The sequence below is a fragment of the Onychomys torridus genome, chromosome 14 (genome assembly GCF_903995425.1).
Source record: "Onychomys torridus chromosome 14, mOncTor1.1, whole genome shotgun sequence".
Classification (NCBI taxonomy): domain Eukaryota; kingdom Metazoa; phylum Chordata; class Mammalia; order Rodentia; family Cricetidae; genus Onychomys; species Onychomys torridus.
Window position 1 is genome coordinate 66,479,223 of NC_050456.1, and position 18,491 is coordinate 66,497,713.

General features: G+C 47.5%; 1 protein-coding gene across 9 annotated transcripts in view; it reads right to left on the reverse strand.

The window, feature by feature from the left end:
• Positions 1 to 18,491, reverse strand: part of Foxn3 (forkhead box N3) — a 383,817-nt gene that overhangs the window by 7,848 nt on the left and 357,478 nt on the right. For 6 of the 9 annotated variants that reach the window (XM_036206015.1, XM_036206014.1, XM_036206016.1 and 3 more), the window contains 2 exons: positions 17,102 to 17,167; positions 7,324 to 7,429 (listed from right to left, as the gene is read on the reverse strand). In XM_036206015.1, the coding sequence (XP_036061908.1) occupies positions 7,324 to 7,429; positions 17,102 to 17,167 (172 nt within the window). The remainder of the gene's footprint in view (positions 1 to 7,323; positions 7,430 to 17,101; positions 17,168 to 18,491) is intronic. The other 3 variants (XM_036206022.1, XM_036206020.1, XM_036206018.1) reach the window with 2 other exon arrangements.

Consider the following 18,491-nt stretch of genomic DNA (forward strand, 5'->3'; position numbering starts at 1 on the left):
TTTGATTCGCCAGGGAGATCAAACTGTTCTCAACACCAATACTTTCCAAAAAGATAGCTTCAAAATGCATCTCCTACAGCCAGAGTGCTTTAAGTAGAAAGAGCCAAACCCACAGGTGATGGGGTTTAACATGTCACTCTCAGTGGCAACCAGGCAATCACACATCTCTCTCTCTCTCTCTCTCTCTCTCTCTCTCTCTCTCTCTCTCTCTCTCTCTCTCTCTCTCACACACACACACACACACACACACACACACACACACACACACACGGTTACTGTGTAGACTAACACATGCACTAGACACTTTTTTTTGGTTTTTCGAAACAGGGTTTCTCTGTGTAGCTTTGTGCCTTCCCTGGAACTCACTTGGTAGCCCAGGCTGGCCTTGAACTCACAGAGATCCTCCTGGCTCTGCCTCCCGAGTGCTGGGATTAAAGGCGTGCGCCACCAACGCCCGGCATAATGGACACTTTTTAAAACATTGATTTGTACTGTATATTACCCATCTACACTTGGTTATATGTTTGAGGGCATTCGGACTAGGCCTAAATACATCAAATTTCAAAGAAGTTTCACATTACCATGCATCCAAGTTCACGGTGAATGTTAAAGTGGAAACTAAAAATTAAGAAACTATTATTTCTTTCTCGGTTTGCAAAGTCACATGTATACTTCTAAAAATATGTATGGGTCAAAAAAGACATCAAAGTGGAAATTAGAGAATACTTAATGTTGAACAATAGTGAGAATAAAAGCCAGCAAGACTTTGTGAGATGCAACAAGGCTGGAGTTTGAAGGTAATTAAAATGTTAAACTTCGTAGGAAAAGGATTTTTGAAAAGGTATGCAATCTATACAAAGAAAAACAGAAGGGAAAAAGGAAGGAAGGTAAACAGCAAAAGTCAGTGGAGGGGTTGGCTAGAAGGTTCCACTGTCAAGGGCACCACTGTGGGCTGCTCTTGCAGAAGAACCAAGTTCCACTTCCAGCACCCACACAATGGCTCACAACCACCTGTAACTTCAGCTCCAGAGGATCGGATGACCTCTTCCGGTCTCTGGGCAACCACACTCACATGGTCCACATAAAGACACATGCTTATAAATAAAACTCTTCCTTTTACACGGGCAATGAAAACGGGGCTAATAAAATAAAATGATACTTTGGGAGAAAAAAAATGACAAGCAAAAAGAGAAGATACACATGAAATAAATAAAATGCCAAGCCCAACTTATCCTACAATCACTATACAAATTAAAGTGCTGACTAACCATCCGGTAAGGGTGACTCCAGCACCACACTGCTCTGCAAATGAGTTCCACCAGCTATCAGGCAATCGAGACATTAGATTTCATACAGGAAAGGATGCGAAAAGTGATTAATGAGAATGAATACTCAATTAATTTACAAGGCTAACATAATCTTGACACCAAAACCAGATAAGGATAGCACTAGATACAGGCTGCATAAACAAAGCCCGTATCTAAGATACCGGCTCATCAACCCCAGCAATAAAAACACAATGTGTCAAACGTAATAAGTGTTGAGAAAGTGTTGTTCAGAACTAGCAAATTTATTATACAATTCACCACAGTAAAGAAAAATTTAGAAAAAAAAACTTTAGTGAGTTTAAGGTGATAGAATCTTTTTCTTAAAAAAATAGAATTCAATGATCAGTAACGATAAAATATAGCAAGGTAGGATTGGGTAGAAATTTGTTATTATGATAACATATACTTGATTTTCTTTTCTTTTTTTTAAAAAAAACTCATTATGTAGACCAGGCTTGCCTTGAACTCAGAGAAAGCTTTCTGTCTTTGCCTACAGAGTGCTGGGGTTAAAGGTGAGTGCCACCATGCCCAACTCTTCGAAAAAATTTGGTATCAAGGGCTGGTGAGATAAATGGTCCAAACGCCTTGTTAAAAATGTGGGGGGCTGGAGACGTGGCTCAGAGCTAAGAGCGCTGGCTGCTCTTCCAGGGTCCTGAGTTCAACTCCCAGCACCCACACGGCAGCTTACAACCATCTGTAATAAGATCTGATGCCCTCTTTTGGCATAAAGGCAGGCAGGCACGCATGCAGACAGAATAGTACATACATACATACATACATACATACATACATACATACATACATCTTTACAAAATGTGGGACAATCACACAATGGAGCACTACACAGCGGTATAAACGACTCAGTTATAGGTACATGAAGCAAATAAACCTTGATGAAGGAGACAGCTTGCTCCAGCTAGCAAAAAACACCCTTCCAAAAAGCATGTAAAACTGAACAATATGGTGTTTACGTATATCAAAACCTTTTGAATGCAAAAAGGTGGGGGTGGATTGTCGTTACCTAACATAGAGGATAAAGCAGTTTTAAGTTGGGTGGTGGGTTCATAAACTCTGCATCATATGTCTAACAACTGCCAAATGTTTCATATATTCTTGTATATGAATCAAAAACTGCATGAAAATCTTATTAAAAAATAGCTCTCAGAGTGGAGAATGAAGGAGGGGCTGCAGAGACACACCAGTGGTTTTCCCTGGACACCCAGGTTCAATTCCTGGCACCGACATGGTGGCTCACAACCATTTCAAATTCTAGTTTCAGGAGATCTGACGCCCTCTCCTGGCTGCAGACACTGCACACATGTGATGCACAGACACACAATCAGACAAAACATTTATACACAAAACATAAAAACTAAGAGACAGACAGACAGACGACAGAGGAAGGATTTAAGGAAAGGCAGGCAAAGAGCCACTTCATCAAAGCTAACCAGAGAACTACATCTTACCAGGTGTCAAATTCTCCCAAAGAGGGAATTCTTTTCTACATTCTTAGAGAATCCAGCCAAATTCTGCCTGAACCTCTTCTGTGAAATAAAGTTCAAGACCCCTTTTAGCCCTGGAGTCCTATCTGAGGGGCAGCAAGGAGGAAGAGTGTAGGGGTGAAGGGCTGCCCCTTCCTGGGGTCCACAACTCCAGCAGCTCTGTCTTTTGGTGCTATCCAAGGGGAAGCTCAGTCACAAACATGACTCTCCTGCATGAGTTCACAGAACACAAACAGGAAAGGTCCCGATCCGCTCCCACAGCCGGGCCTATCCGGCATCTTCAAGAGCTGAAGGCTTTCAGACACAGAAAGGAGCCACCAGACCTTCAAAGGCATTTTAGCCAACGCTAAGGAGGGCTCCTCGGTGCGGACTCTTGCTGGGACCTGAGGCCCAGGAGGGACTTGGGCGTTCTTTCTGATGGAGTTCTTTAGACCCTTTCTCCATCCCACCCTTTACTATCTCCTGCCTCAAAGCATAACGTAATACTGCGTTCTGAAGCTGCCTTTGAAGGTCACAGTTCCCGAGACAAGGGACAATAGCTGCTTGGTCTTCAGGCCACAACACACCACAAGGTGCGAAGAGATCGGTGGCACGTGTCCTCTACTTCTGTCACCAGGATACAACCCCGTCAATGCTACGCTCTCGCCATGTCGTCTTCTCCAGGTGACCAGGAGCAGAGCGAGGACTGCATGAGAGGTTCTCCTGATGGTCTGGACTTAAGAGCTGGTGATGCTGACTTGTTTCCTGTTCCGTGGGAAATGTTTGCAAGCAAGGTTCTTAGAGACCCAAATAAAAATCAAGCAGCCTCACGGGAGGCAGGGGGGGGGGATTACAGGGCACTACTGCAGTTTTATTGTGTACTGAGGGCTGGCCTCAGAGCCAGTGGCCTCACTATCAGTTTGCCCTGTAGCAAAGGTCGCAGTGGGTTCAGCCAAAGCCTGAGGTCCAGGGCCCTGCCTCTGGGTCTCGGTAAGAGGACTGGGGAGGTATGGGCAAGTCATGGTGTGCAAGTGTATATGGCTCTCCACATCATTTGTAAATATCTGCATGTGCAGGGCTCACAGCTGTGCGAAGCTTAATAATCCATGGGGCAGGTACAGGTTTCTGCATGAGATGCCCATATGCCATGGTCAGAAGCACTGAGCCACAGAGCAGGGACCCAGGAGACTGTCTCCTGAGCACAGCTTCTGGGCACCATCACCCTAAGGAGGACTTACCTCATACCCGCTCTCTCTGTGAAAACTGGGCCACTGAGTTCTTTTCCACTGGAGTGGACATATGGGGAATCAAAACTAGCCCTGAGGGGCCAGTGAGACGGCTAAGCGCGTAAAGGCACTTGCTGCTAAGCCTGACAAATTGAGTTCAATCACCGGGATTCACATGGTGGGTAGAGAAAACTGACTGCTTCACACTGTCCTCTGGCCTCTCTGCTCCCCAACCCCAGATACACACACACACACACACACACACACACACACACACACACACACACAGAGTAAAAATTTAAAAAATTATTTTAAAAAAAGAACCTTGAGGGCTGGAGAGGTGGCTCAGAGGTTAAGAGCACTGGCTGATCTTCCAGAGGTCCTGAGTTCAATTCCTAGCAACCACATGGTGGCTCACAACCATCTGTAATGAGATCTGGTGCCCTCTTCTGTATACATAATAAATAAATCTTTAAAAAAAAAAAAAAAAGAACCTTGAAATTAAAATGATGATGTTTCGGAGCCCAGAGCTATAACCTCCCCACCCAGGAGGCAGCACACACCACTAGCAGGGATGAACTCTGAACCATCAGCTCCCTCTTCTCCCAGGTCTGTGACATGTGTTCCATTTGATGGAATCTCAATTTCTCTCTCTCTCTCTCTCTCTCTCTCTCTCTCTCTCTCTCTCTCTCTCTCTCTCTCTCATACATAGTCATATTAGGAATTGACCACAGGGCCTCAAGCCTTCAGGCAGGCACTCTTTCTTCCATTGACATACATCCCCAGCTCCTTCCATTCAAAGGAACCTCTGCAGGGGATTTCCCCTGGGAATGCAGTAGCAGAAGCAAGCATTATGCACTGAGCCCGACACACAGTAACCTCGAGGACGATGCATCCTGAGCACTCTATGGCCCAGCAAATTTAAAGATAAGCAGGTTTCCAATGTCTAAGGATGGGCCAATCTTGGAGGTTATTGAGTAAAAAGTCAACACGGTCGAGTCAATTACATTATTGACAGATGCTCTTATGGGGAGATTTCGCATCATAATTATATGCAAAGGAACCCAGCAAATACACGCTGTGTAATGATCGGCTAATAAAAGTAACACTTCATCCATGTCAATAACAGTTTCAGACTCAAGACAAACAAACATGGCCTTTGCCACTCAGTAGAGGGGGAAAAAAAATCCCTGAAAGACAAATATTTTCACTTAAGTTCGGAAGTGATTTGAATTACATAGGAAACCCATCACACAAAGGAGACGCAGACACCAGCCAGTAGTGGGCGCTAAATGCAAACACCGGCATACCCGCAGGACGCTGTCCTGTGGACGGACAGGGGACATTTGGGGTTCTGTTCTTCACCGGACTGTTTATTTCTCAATTGCAGCAGAATTCAGGTTCAAGTGGCATGTGGCCACACTTAAAATTTACGATGACGAGAGTGAGCAGACAGGGTGAGACTTCCCTCCCAGTCACATCTCACTGGGTCTTGGGCAATGCGGAGTCTGCAAATGCCTTCGCAGCTGTATGCCCGCTCTTCTGAGGTGCTCGTGGCTGCCCTACAAGAGGGCAGATGACACAAGCAAACGTCCCTAGGTTTACAGAGCACCCTCTCAAAACAAACAAACAAACAAACAAACCTCTTTTGGAAAACAGAGGAGGTCGGGCAGGTACAGGATAACATTTGGAAAATATTCTGCTAATACAAGCCCCAGTGTGTGTGTGTGTGTGTGTGTGTGTGTGTGTGTGTGTGTGTGTGATGATGATGATGATGATAACCAGTCAGCTCCCAAGCTCCCACTGCCATGCTTCCCCACCACAATGGATATACTGCATCCTCTCTAGAACTACAACAAAATAAAACCTTTCTTCTCTGGGTTACCTTCGGTCATGGTATGTTACGGCAACATCAGAAAAGGAAGCAACAATACAAAGTTCATCCTTGACCTCAGTGTGTGTGTGTGGGGGGGGGGGGGTGCAGCTGAGGGGCATATCTTTAGCAAGCAAGCCACTTGCTCTGCCCTGTGTAGAACCTGATTGGTGAGCTGAGAAAGACCTAATCCTACCACCAGTGCTGCACACCAAGAAGGCCACCGTGGAGGCTCACGGGGGTGGCCACTTTTAGAAAAGTGTTCTGAAGGAGTCCTAGGAACACTGAGGGAAGTCTTCAGAGGACAGACACAGCAGGAGAAAGATGTACAAGTCCCCGCAGCATCTGCCTGGGATGGTCACTGTTCCCTGTCAACCAGACAGAACCCAGAACACCCAGGAGACAGGCCTTTTGGCATGCCTATGGGGAGTATCTTGATTCGCAGAGCAGGGGGGAAAGACCCATCCACGGTGGGCGGTACCATTCTTTGGATGGAGGGTGCTGGGCTGTGTAAATGGAGAAAGTGAGCTGACCATGAGGTGGCATCCCTCCCTCTCTGCATCCTGACTGTGATGTGACAGGTTGCTTCAAGCCTCCCTGCCGTGATAGACAAGACCTCTTCACGACCAGCCTTGCTTCTTTTAGTTGCTTTTGTCGAGTATTTTATTACAACAATAGGGGGCGGGGGGAGGCACCATTGAACATATCTGCGTCAAGGAGAAAGGGGGTGGGATATGTCAGGGTGATGTGGAGAGAGTCGTGGAAAGACCTTCTGGTAGCCCAAGAGTCACATTTGAGGAAACTGGCAGGTAAGGCAGTGATTGACACACACTGCATTTGAGGATCCTGTCTGAGGTGGACCCGACCCTGGGGCTAGTGATGGAGGTAAAGAGGAGGATGGGAGAAGAAACCACCCAAAGAAGAGCCCATTTAGTCTCCTCTGATCCGATTTTCAGTGGCAGAGAAACAGCATCCCTGCTCTCATTGACCCCCTCACCAAATCACATTTTACACAAAATTCTGCATGTTTTACTGCATCCACTTCCTGGAGAGTCACAGATGAGGGAACTCGGGCAGGTCCAGAGAGATGAGATACCATATCCCAAGGTCACAGGCAGGGAAATGACAGAGGTGGATCTAAAACCCAACCAACAATTGCTCACCCTCGTCTTCCAGCCTCTTTTGCCCTGTGACTTTAAGGAAGCTCTAGTTTATATCCCACCTCACTGGAAAAGAGTCAGGAGAACCTGATGGCCCACAGAGATGATGGCATTTGGACTGGGTGTGCTCCCAGTTCCTTTCACCTTGTGGAACATCCAAACCAGGTCCTCTCCACCCTCTGAGGGCCCCAGGGGATAGAGATGATGCTTTTCACACGTCTCAGGCAGGCTCCACCCAGCAAGTTCTTCCCTTACCTTATGGCCGCGGTCATCCCAATGGGAGTGATCGGCAATGGGCGGACGCCAGGAAACAGCCCGCGGCTCAGAACCCTCGCTCCATTTTGTATCACTCCCGGAGACACTGAAAAAGCAAAGGAAAGAGACGTCACAGGTGAATTCAACTGGGAAGAAGCTAGCAATTTGAGAGAGAGAAAAGGTGGGGGAACAGAGCATGTACACACACACACACACACACACACACACACACACACACACACACACACACCAGAAAGGTAATGTGTAAACAGAGTCATCAATGGCTTACAAATTATTGATGCTTTTGTTAAAAAAAGAATCAATCAAGCATGAGTTTAAAAAGATAAAAATCAAAACAAAACAAAACAAAAGAACAAAATGGGCCTTTTGTTTGGGAAAAGAAGGCTCAGTTGTTAAGAGTGCTTGTTCTGTGAGCAAGGAGACTACAGTATAAATTCCTAGCAACTGGCAAAGAGCTGGCCTCTAACCCCAGCTGAGAACTCACTGGCCACCAGGCTGGCCCAAACAGAGAACTTCTGGTTATGCAAGAGACCCCTTCTCAAGGTAGTAAGGTAGACAGCGACAGAGAAAGACACCCAAAAGCCCGCTCTGGCTTCTATAGGAGGCCGAAATTGTCACCTGTGTGCAACACACACACACACACACACACAAACACACACACACGAGAACAAAACAACATTTCCTACACCTGTTAGTAAAATCTTTCATCTCTGGTCTTTTCCTAAGAACATTTAACGTCCCCGAGACAGTAGCTGGACTGTAGATGACCCAACAATCACATCGCCTCACACTTCTCACCTTTGCTATAGTCAAAGGTTGAGAATATCTACTTATTTGTCCTTCATCCAAACCAAGTGAACAGACAAACAAAATGCAGATAAAAATCACAGTCAAATCCTTTTCCGAAAATCCTCAGCCCCTCTGCACCCCATGCTCACACGGGGATCTTTGCCTTTCCATAACTCTGCCTGGAGGGATGGGCTGACCTAGCCCTGGCTCCCACACTATCATCGACTGGCTTCAGGGGTCTGTCTGTCTTCCCCCACAACCCTCTCTAGCATCCCTAGAGTCCCCTGACCTCTCTGCTTTCTTCTACACGCACCAATCCCTGAGGTCGCCCTTAACAACTTTCCACTGGCAACCATGAGACCTCTTGTGCCATGCCATCCCTCCCGACGTCCCCAAGGATTTACATAACATGGAGTCCTGTATATCTGACCTTATTCACACCTTCTCAACAGTAGCTTCAACTAGCACAGGGTAAGCTTCTAGCTCCTGCTGCATCTCCAGACACCGCCTACATGTCTGTGGGACCAGGTGAGCTTTGCAAACAGAGTGTGTAGGCTCCTACCTTAGTTCTTGTGCGGTACCATGAAAATCCCCGAATGTTTATTCTGCTCTCTAAAGAACATTCTAGGCCTCTTCTGCTCCCTGCAATCCTGGCACAGTCCCATACTAAAGAGAGGTGGTAAATAGTGCCCTTTCAAACAAGCGACAATGAAATACTAGAAAATTATACATTTAAAAAAGAAAACCAGTCTAGACGTCGAAATTTAAAACCCATGTTATTTGCAAACAATACTTTTATGAAACAAATTACCCACACATACATGTTTCATAATTTTTAGGTTTCTAAGAATGTTTTCAGGACTGAGACTGTTGTTCAGTTGGGAGAATGCTCGCCTGCCATACACAAAGCCCCGGGCTTGATCCCCAGCACCCTAAAACCAGCGATGGTGATGCACACCTGTAAGGACAAGTGTGTTGGAGTCCATTCTCTCCTTCTACTTTTATGTGGGTTCTGGGGATCAAACTCTGCTTGCCAGGCTGGCACAGCAAACATCTGTACTGGCTGAGCCTTCATGCCTTCCCGAATTTAGACTTTTTGTTTGTTTGTTTGTTTATTTGTTTCTCCATGGTAACTTTGGAGTCTGTCCTGGAACTCAATTTGTAGACCAGGCTGGCCTCGAACGAACAGAGATCGGCCTGCCTCTGCCTCCCAAGTGCTGGGATTAAAGGCGTGCGCCATCACTGCCCAGCTTAGGCTACTTTTACAGACTGTCCGTTTCTTGGGTGTCTGTAATTCTTGCTAATGACTTTTGACACTTTCCTTCCAGGTTTGCACGAGGTCCTTGTGATGCAGGGTAAGATTGCTGCTCTTGCCTAAGTCAGTCCTACAGTGTATCCCGTGTTCAGAAATGTCCCCAGTCTCTTACTGTAACTAATCATGTGAGGAGGCACAGCTGGACAAGAAACTCTGCCCATTCCCAATTAGCAGCCTGACTTCAGAGGATGGTTGAGGTTGTCCGAGGCAGGAGAAGAACCAAGTACCTTATGAGCATGGGAACTATTCCAATAATCAGCTGGTTACTCTATGTGTCCGAAAGCTTTATTACCTGATTTGTATTATCCAATGTCAAGACTCTGTATAAAACTGCATGATTAAGGCAGTGTGAAGCTGAGCTAAGTATTGACATTAGAATTACTAGAACAAAATGGAAACCAGAAAACAGACTCACACTTACCACGGTCAACTGAGCTTTGACAGAGGTAGGTGTCAAGAAAACACAGTGACAGAAAACAGAGTATCACAGCACAGAGACCCCCTTGGGATAAAGCAAACCTTGACCCTGACCTTAGACCACACGTGAAGATTAATCCTAAGAAGAGCTACAGGTCACAAGGGGAAGACCCAAGATCAGGAGAATTCAGATTTGCTGCTTGCTGCAGCGGCCTAGAGCAAGGCTTTTGTCAGCTGTCTAGAGATTGTAGGAGAGGTTTTCCAGGGCTTCTGACAGTACACCCTAGGTCACGTAGCCATTGGGTAAGCTCAATCCTGACCCTGTACATGCGTCACTGAAGATCTCATGGAGAACAGTAAATGATCTGGACCATGTCAGAAAAGAAGTTAAATACTGAAAATCTGTACGATTCTAATCCTCGTCAGTAAAAATTACATGTGAGCAACTACTTAGCATCTTCCTGCATATTAGGAGAACTGTAGTTAATTGGGAGCGAGAGAATTGGGGGTTATGAAGACACACTAGGGTAAGTACTAAGGTGGGGGAACTATAGCCACTGAGATACTGATGTCAGCCATGAGTTCGGAGGACTTGCTATAGGAGGTGCCATCTACATTGGACCTCAAAGTTGGGAAAGCAGCATGCCTAACTACTCAGAAGTGAGGTGCACAGCGTGCACCAGGGAATGAAGATTTTTTTTTTTCTACAGCAATTAATCCCATTGTGGTGGTCTGAATAAGCGATGCCCTCCAGGAGCTCAAACACTCAAACACCTGGGTCTCGGGGTGGCGATGTTTGTGGAGGTGTGGCCTTGCTGGAGGAAATATGTCCCTGGGGGTGGGTGCTAAGAGTATAAAGCCTCAGTCTATTTCCAGTCTGTTCTCTGCTTTGTGCTTGTGATAGAAGATGGGAACTCTCTCAGCCTCCTGCTGCCACGCCTCTATCCCGCCATGATGGACTCATCCCTCTGGAACCATAAGCCAAAATAAACTCTCTCTTCCTTCACTTGCCTTTGGTCATGGTGTCTTATCACAGCAACAGAGAAGCAACTAATTAATACAGGCACATTGGGACTTTACCCAGCGCAGCAATCTGGAGCAGGAAAGTGGCCTGCAAGGAGGTGGTGGCTGGGAACTGCCAGTTAATTACTTTGTCTCCTAAGCAAGCTATGTCAACTCCCTAAGAAAGCCAGGGACTCCTGCTTCCCACCCCAATCCCCCGCCACCAAAGTGATCTTTAAGGGGAAAAGCACTCATATTTAGGAAATGCATGATGACAGTTATCATTATCATCAGTGCCAACATGACAGCCTTCCACAGAAGAATCCTGAGGCATGTTTCAGCTGAAAACTCCTAAAAGGGAACAAGGGGAAAGCCAGGCTGAGATAGAAGACCTCAGCCATCTTCCCAGTGATGGAGTGGTTAGAACAGCAACTGTGGCTCCTGGGATATTTCTGTTCCTGGGTGCATGATGTCAGCATCACCCCTGCAGCCCTGGAAGGGAAGTGGGGCAACGGAAATCCCAGAGCACAGTTAACACTGCTGTGGTCACGAGTCACCTGCCAATGGGGAGTGCATGCAGTTAGTGGTCCATGTGCACAGTCCTCTGCTAAAACACCCAGAACCTTCGTGCACTAGAACACCCCAACAGGAAGGAAGGGCAAACAGGAAGAAACCAGACTCCATCAAGCACCTATGGGAAGTTAGGCGCTGAAGATGCTCCCTACCCACCGTGCAGGGGCCAAGCGGGTCTTGGACCATGGCCTCAGAACACTCTGGTTTTTTCCACTACAGTTCTGTGGCATGAACAACACACCTTATAGGACTGCTCTGAGGATTAACTAAGGTAACCTATGAAAACTGTTTAGCCTAGTGTCTGGCAATGTATGCTTATTAATATCACCTCTGTCATCAGTATCCCTTGACCATCCCACATCACCTCTCCAGAAACCTCTGATGAATTAGCTACAAGGCATAAGGCTTAATGAGGGAAATTCAATTCTTTTTCAGTCTACTACGTCTTTGGTAGCTAGCCCTAACCTCACATTCACCCATCCAAACATCTTCCCAATCGATGAACTGCATTCAAAGCGACCCGGCAGCAGGAACAGGTGTGTGTGCGCTCCTGAGCCTATGAGACTGCTTGGGAGCGTAAGCTGGCTCATCCTCTGAGCCCGGAGGGAGCTTCTTCTCAAGTGAGCTGCTGAATGCTGCCTTTAAGTCCTGCCATTTCCTGGTCCTCCCCATTGGCAGCACACTGCAGGCTAAGATGGTGAGTGGGGATGAGCTCGCTCACTGGCTTCCAAAAGCTAGCTGTGACACTCAACTGTGTCTCCATCTCTTCCCTTTTCTGTCCCCCCACCCCCAAATGTCTGGAAACTGTGGCCCAGCCAATACACAATGGCTCTGTGGAAAAAGGCATCGAGAACCATCATCACTTCCTTTTCATGAACACTAGGCAGGAATGTGAGCCCATTCTCCTGTCCCTGGTCTAAAATCTGCACCTCTTTTCTTTCCTGTCTCTAGCTCTCCACCTCCTGAAAACATCCTCACACTCAAAGACCAACACAGCCCATCCGCCTCACCTCATGCTCTGAGATGTAGTTAGGTTGCAGCTCAGTCAGATACCTGAGAAAACCCACAGTGGAAGCCGACTTTGAACTCTGTGCTGCCCCCACTAGAAGAGGTCCAAACCTCCAGTGCCATCTTTTCCTGTAGATCATGTACACATCTTTTGGCCTGGTTGCCGAGGTGAGTGCCCCAGGCTTCAGCCCCAGACTCCCCAGCACTTACTGTGTTCTCTTAGGTCACAGAATGTCTCCAAGCCTCCTGGAATCAGCTGGACTGTAACACTCACACCTGAACAGGGACAATCATGCAGCATGGCTTGGTGCAGATGCCCTGGGCCTTGAGTGACAGTGTAACCTGAGGAGGTGTTTGTGTCTTTGTAGGCATGAAGTGGGCATGCGCATGTGTACACAGATTCTTGTGAAGGCCCAAGGTTGACTTTGGGCCTAGACTGTTAGGGCCAATGAGCTAGGATTTATTTGTCCCTGCCTCCCTAGCACTGGAATTACAGGCATGTATCATCCCTACACTCATTCTCTCTCTCTCTCTCTCTCTCTCTCTCTCTCTCTCTCCCCTGGAACTCCGGTCCCCGTGTTTGTACAGCGAGCACTTTACTGACTGAAGTTCATTTTCATTTTGAAAGGTCCAAGGCATGAAACAAACTCTACCACACACTGTGCTGTCCCCCAGCACTCACTCCACCAGCCCCCCTCCTGATGCAGCTCACTTCCCTGAGTCTAAAATTAAAATTAACCTCAGTGGGGAGCTCTCGGCTCTGCCATTGGAGGGTAGCCCTGGCAAACACTAGCAGAGGCCATAAGCTGAGCAGCAGGCCATTCCTGTCATCCACCTCCCACCCCGGGGCACTGCTTCCACCTGCTTGCTTGGAAACGGGCTGGGGAAGGGCTGGCATGGCAGGGCACAGCCTGTTTCCTGGGGTCCTTCTTAGGTGGAGCCTGACATGGTTGACATATAGCTAGGCAGTATTCCCCTTTCCTCCTGGCCCATTCTGCTGTTTTTGTTTATTATCCAGAGTTCAGTCTCTGGGAACATTCCAACCGGGGATTATATAAAGTCTTTGGAGATGGGGAATGGTGACCTGGTTTCTCCACAGGAGTTAATGATGACTCACAAGGATTGTCGAGGAGGAGCTACTAGGCAGGCGGTTCAGGAGACCCCAGCAGATGAAGCTAGTCTACACTGCCGCTCTTCAAGAGGAGACTGGAGGAGCTGGACAGAATTGAACCTCAGAAGTGAGGAGGATGACCACACAGCCATGCTCTCTGCTGACTGTTCTGGAAGTGGCATTTTGAGCACACATGTCACTATGGCCCTCCTTGCAGAACGTATCCCATACACTGCGGGTGACACCACAGGACAAACTGTTAGAACCCCAGGATTTTATTAGCTGTACCTCACTACCTCATTTAAATTGAAGTAGATAACCAGAGGTGGTGGGGTCCAGCCCAGACCGCTGCAGAGTGCGCAGGGCTCCTGGGTTCTCTCTAGTGTCTTAGACAGGTGCTTTTCTCTAAGTCACTCAGCCTCGGAGCCTGGGTGGTAGCCAGTCTGCAGATGTCAAACAAGAAAGAGGAGAGGAAGAGATCTAAGGGGCGGCCATCCAGTGACCTGAAGCACAGTGGCTACAAAGGGGTGCGGGGAGGTGGGGGGCGGGCGGCGGCAGCGGCACACCCTTTCTAGCAACCAAGCCAGCCTGTAACTGCCAGGAGTGAACAGTGCCAGGGATGAGGTGGGTAGCTTGCTACTCACAGGGGCAGCCCAGGGGTGAAACAGAATGCTATTAATAGCAAGGCACCAGGAGGTTCTATAAACAGAGTCTGGCCACAGCAACCAGCCCCAGGGGAGGGAACAGGCAGGAAACATGGAGCTCTCAGAAGCCGCACTGCCCAGCTCCTGACCCTGGGAGAAGGTCTACGTGCACCCACGCTGGGACACACAACGGCTAACCTCACTATGCATGCTGCTCACTTTCCATCATGGAGGCTGGTTGTTGCCTTTATACATTTACTGAGGATCCACACCTCGCCCCAGGGCAAGGCTAACAGGGCAGGTAACAGCAGCTTCATCATCCTGGCTCTGTAAGGCTTCTCCCTTGAGGGACAAGGCACTGCCTCCAATCTCAAGGCAAGAAACAAGCAATGTAAAGGAAAATAAAGATGCCATTGGAGCGGGCAAGAAGGAGCTGGCGGGAACAGTGGTGGACAGCTGGACAGACGTCCCTCTTATTGTGTCCGTTAGGAGATGGTGGATTTGGCACAACCCTTAATTACGGCATCGCTCCAGTCTTTAGGGGTTCTGCAGCCTGCCCACTGACTGTGCTTCACTTGACCTCCAGACTAAGACTGGAGGTCAGATGGGAAGGAGACTGTAAAGACAGGGTCCCCACCCTCTACATGTTCTCGACTACATCTGCTGCTCCTCCTGTGTCTCCTTCCATGACCTTCACTGACATCCTGGTTGGTATCTGCCAGGGTCCTGGAGATCCTTCTTGGCCTGGGGCCCTCATGAAGGCTATGGCTAGATTTCTCACAGAACTGTAAAAGCTTTGGGCGGGTGGGGGAAGGCCTCTAAAATTATCCTCCAGAGCCGGGGAATGTAGCTCAGTCTGAAGTCCTCATTCTAATCTCACCCTGGCTACATAACAAGTTTGGGGCCAGCCTGGGTCAAATGGAAACCCATCTTTAAAAAAAAAAAATTCTATACCTTTAAGACACAAACACTTTTAAAATTCAATCCTGCACTCTGACATAAATAGGACTGTGGATATTCCAGAAAGAGAAGTACAGTCAGAGAGTTACAAGGATGGAGAGGGGAGAGATTCATTTGGCTGAGAAAATATTAAAAAACAAGCCTTTTAGCAAACCAGGAGAACCTGACCTATGGTCAAGAGCCCAGGAAGACACGGAAGCTTTGTAAGTGTGCTCAATCCACATCCCTTGCCTTTTCCAGACTCCGCATTCTCCTTCTCAACCCAGGGACCAGTTCATCAGAAGGCTATATGCATAAAGTCATAAACACAGCAGTTCATCAGAAGGCTATATGCATAAAGTCATAAACACAGCACACGGCCGGCTGGGAGCCGAGGAAGGGGCTTGAATCTTAGCTGGCTCTGATGAGATCACATTTCCACCAACACCGGTTGTGCGACCTGATCGTGAGGATCTTTCCAGCCTGGGACTTGATTACAATTAGAGTCTGCAATTTTTCCTGAAATGCCATCTAACAATGGATGTTAAGTATAGATTCCTCCAAAACTTGAAGCACCACGTAAAAGCCATGTTCCTGGCTAACCAGGTTAACTAGTTAACTAGTTGCAGAATTATGCCTGCCGTGTATCTGTTTAGCAGTGGAGTAGGCTGGGGGGAGGCGTGGGCAGCCTTGCATTCCAAAGGCCAGGAAATGGAGGTTGACCAAGGGGAATGAGAGTGCAGTCAGGTAAGGGCAGCCCCAGGCAGAGGGCCAGGTTGTCTGAGAATGCTTGGTGGTATCTCCTTGATCTTTTAAAATACATACAAAAAAGAAAAAGTGGGGGTTGGGGATTTAGCTCAGTGGTAGAGCGCTCGCCTAGCAAGCGCAAGGCCCTGGGTTCAATCCTCAGCTCAAAAAAAAAAAAAAAAAGAAAAGAAAAGGTAGTGTTAAATTTCCTAAAGCTATCAGGAAGCCCGTGTGTGTGTGTGTGTCTGGAATTCCTATCAGATTTAGGGAGGGGTGCTTTCTTGTGAGACATGTCTGTCTCCAAAGTGGGGGAATTCTCCTTGCTTAGAAGGCCATGGTGTCTTCAGAAGGCCAGAGCCCCAAACTGCCTGAAACCTAGTTGCAGGCATAAGAGTGGTGGGTAGGCACCAGTCCCTGGTAGTGTCAGGTTACTTTCTGCACATGTGTGACACAGCAGTGCCCTGACAATAAGACAAGCAGGTCCTATTCACCACCTCTCTGCTCAGGTGGATGGACGTGGGATGGAGACAGAGGCACCGGCCTCCGGCTGTGAGGAGAGTACAGCCATCTTCATTTCAGGTCAGCTCTAAAGAAAAGGAAAGACACCAGGGAGTGGACAAGAGTCCAGTCGAAGCACAGAAAAGAGTTGTCAGTTAATCTGACATGGCTCTGTGCCTGCTTAGCTACCTCAGCCTTGCCCTTCTCTCTGTGGCCACCTAGCACATAGGGTAGAGATTGTGCCAATGTGGTGTTGTGGTTCCATTCCATTTTATGTCTAAGCCACGCGTGGGCAGGCCAAACTTTCCAGAGCACACCCTAATTTATTATCGAAGACCTAGACAGAAAATAATGTTCAGTTGGGTACTGCTTAGCTCCATCACGGGTCAGTCGGCCCTCTCCTACAAAGTCATAGGAATGAATCCTGCCGGAGAAAGGTCTCCAGAAGAAGTTGTTACAGGCTCTGTTTCTCATCTCCTCATTCCTGATGGGTATGTGAGAGCTCGCTCATCCTCGAAAGCACACCTCTGCACTGGCTCACACATAGGCACGGCTGCATGTGGACACACAGATGCATGCTAACCACACAGTTTCGAAAGTGATGCCACAAGTGCAGGGCAATGTCAGCATTAGTCCGTCCTATGGCCTGGGATGTACATGAGAAGGTTAAGTTCACAAACTATGGTGCTGTATGCTATAGAAATATCTACTCACAACCTGCTTGTATCTCAGGGGGAGAATTCAAAAGCATCATGGCACTGGCAGCATCAATGTCAGGATCTGGAAAAATCAACCAATAAATAACATTATTTACAACGGGGCTGGTGTGTGCGCGTGTGCGTGTGCATGTGTGCATGTGCGTGCGTGCGTGCGTGCGTGTGTGCGTGTGTGTGTGTGTGTGTGTGTGCGCGTGTGTTTCCCCCTTCAAGTTACAGCTTATGAATGTGACAGAGGGGAAGAAAACCAAAAGAACAAACAAACAAAACAAACAAACAAACAAACAAAAAACCATCCAGGAACTAGATGAGGGATCTCAGAGGTGACTACTGTACCATTTGGACTTGAGAGAAAGAAGAGTTATTCTAGAATGAGATGCAAGAAGCATCTTTTTCTCGCTTTGTTAATGTTGGGATCTGCGCTGTGGGTGTCCGATAGGCTGCTGCTGGTCTAGGCACCCCTCAGTGGAAGAGGAGGAGAGAAGGTAACAACAGGAAGGTCAGCCTGGGGTTCTTAAATGCTGGGGGTTGGGGAGGCGGGAGACATCACATCACCACCAGGAGGAGAAGTCACTGAATACACCTGCATCCAGCCAGATACAAACGAGACATTTGGTCATTTCCATTTGTCAGCAGAATGGAAATCATGTTTTAGGAAGCTATGTGTGCACACAGCGGTGTTGGAGGTGATGAGGACATTTAAAAAAAAAGCACATAAAATATAAGGAAAAGAATTAAGAAAGTTCTGATGTTGAAGGCACAGTGCTTACATTCTCATTTATTATTGCTTTTAATCGCCTCCCTCCCTCACTTTATTGCTATAATTCTTAATAGGTTTCTGAATCCTTACCAATCCACCGGCTGACAGATGGCAGGTTATATACAGACAGAGAAAAATATTATCCCTTTATAACTAAATTCATTTCCCTCTGAGAAACAGCAGCTCCGCTGCTATGGAAATGAAGGTCACCATGGCAACGGTAAACAACCCCCAAGAATGGCCACTGAATAGACTGAAAAGAACATCTGCCCCAGCCCAGCGTCCCAGCTGCCCTGGGGCGAAATTCGCTAACAGTGCAGTGAGGCCTTGTGACAGAAGCCGCCGCCTGTCCCCTGTCCAAATAAATGAAGTGTGCAATTGAAGCCGACATCAAAATGCCTGCCCTTGCAGATTACTGCCCCCGTGTCCGCTAAGCCCAGTAACTAATGACTGGGGAGAGGGCCCCCCCCACACACTTGTCAGTTTTTGTACAAATTACACACCAAAAAATTCAATTTACTACTAATGGCTCCATGGCACTTTATTTTGGGTATTATGCGAGAAAATTACTTTTTTACTGTTTAAAAAAAAGTACATTTTTCATACTTTATATGTGCAGTTTAATTCC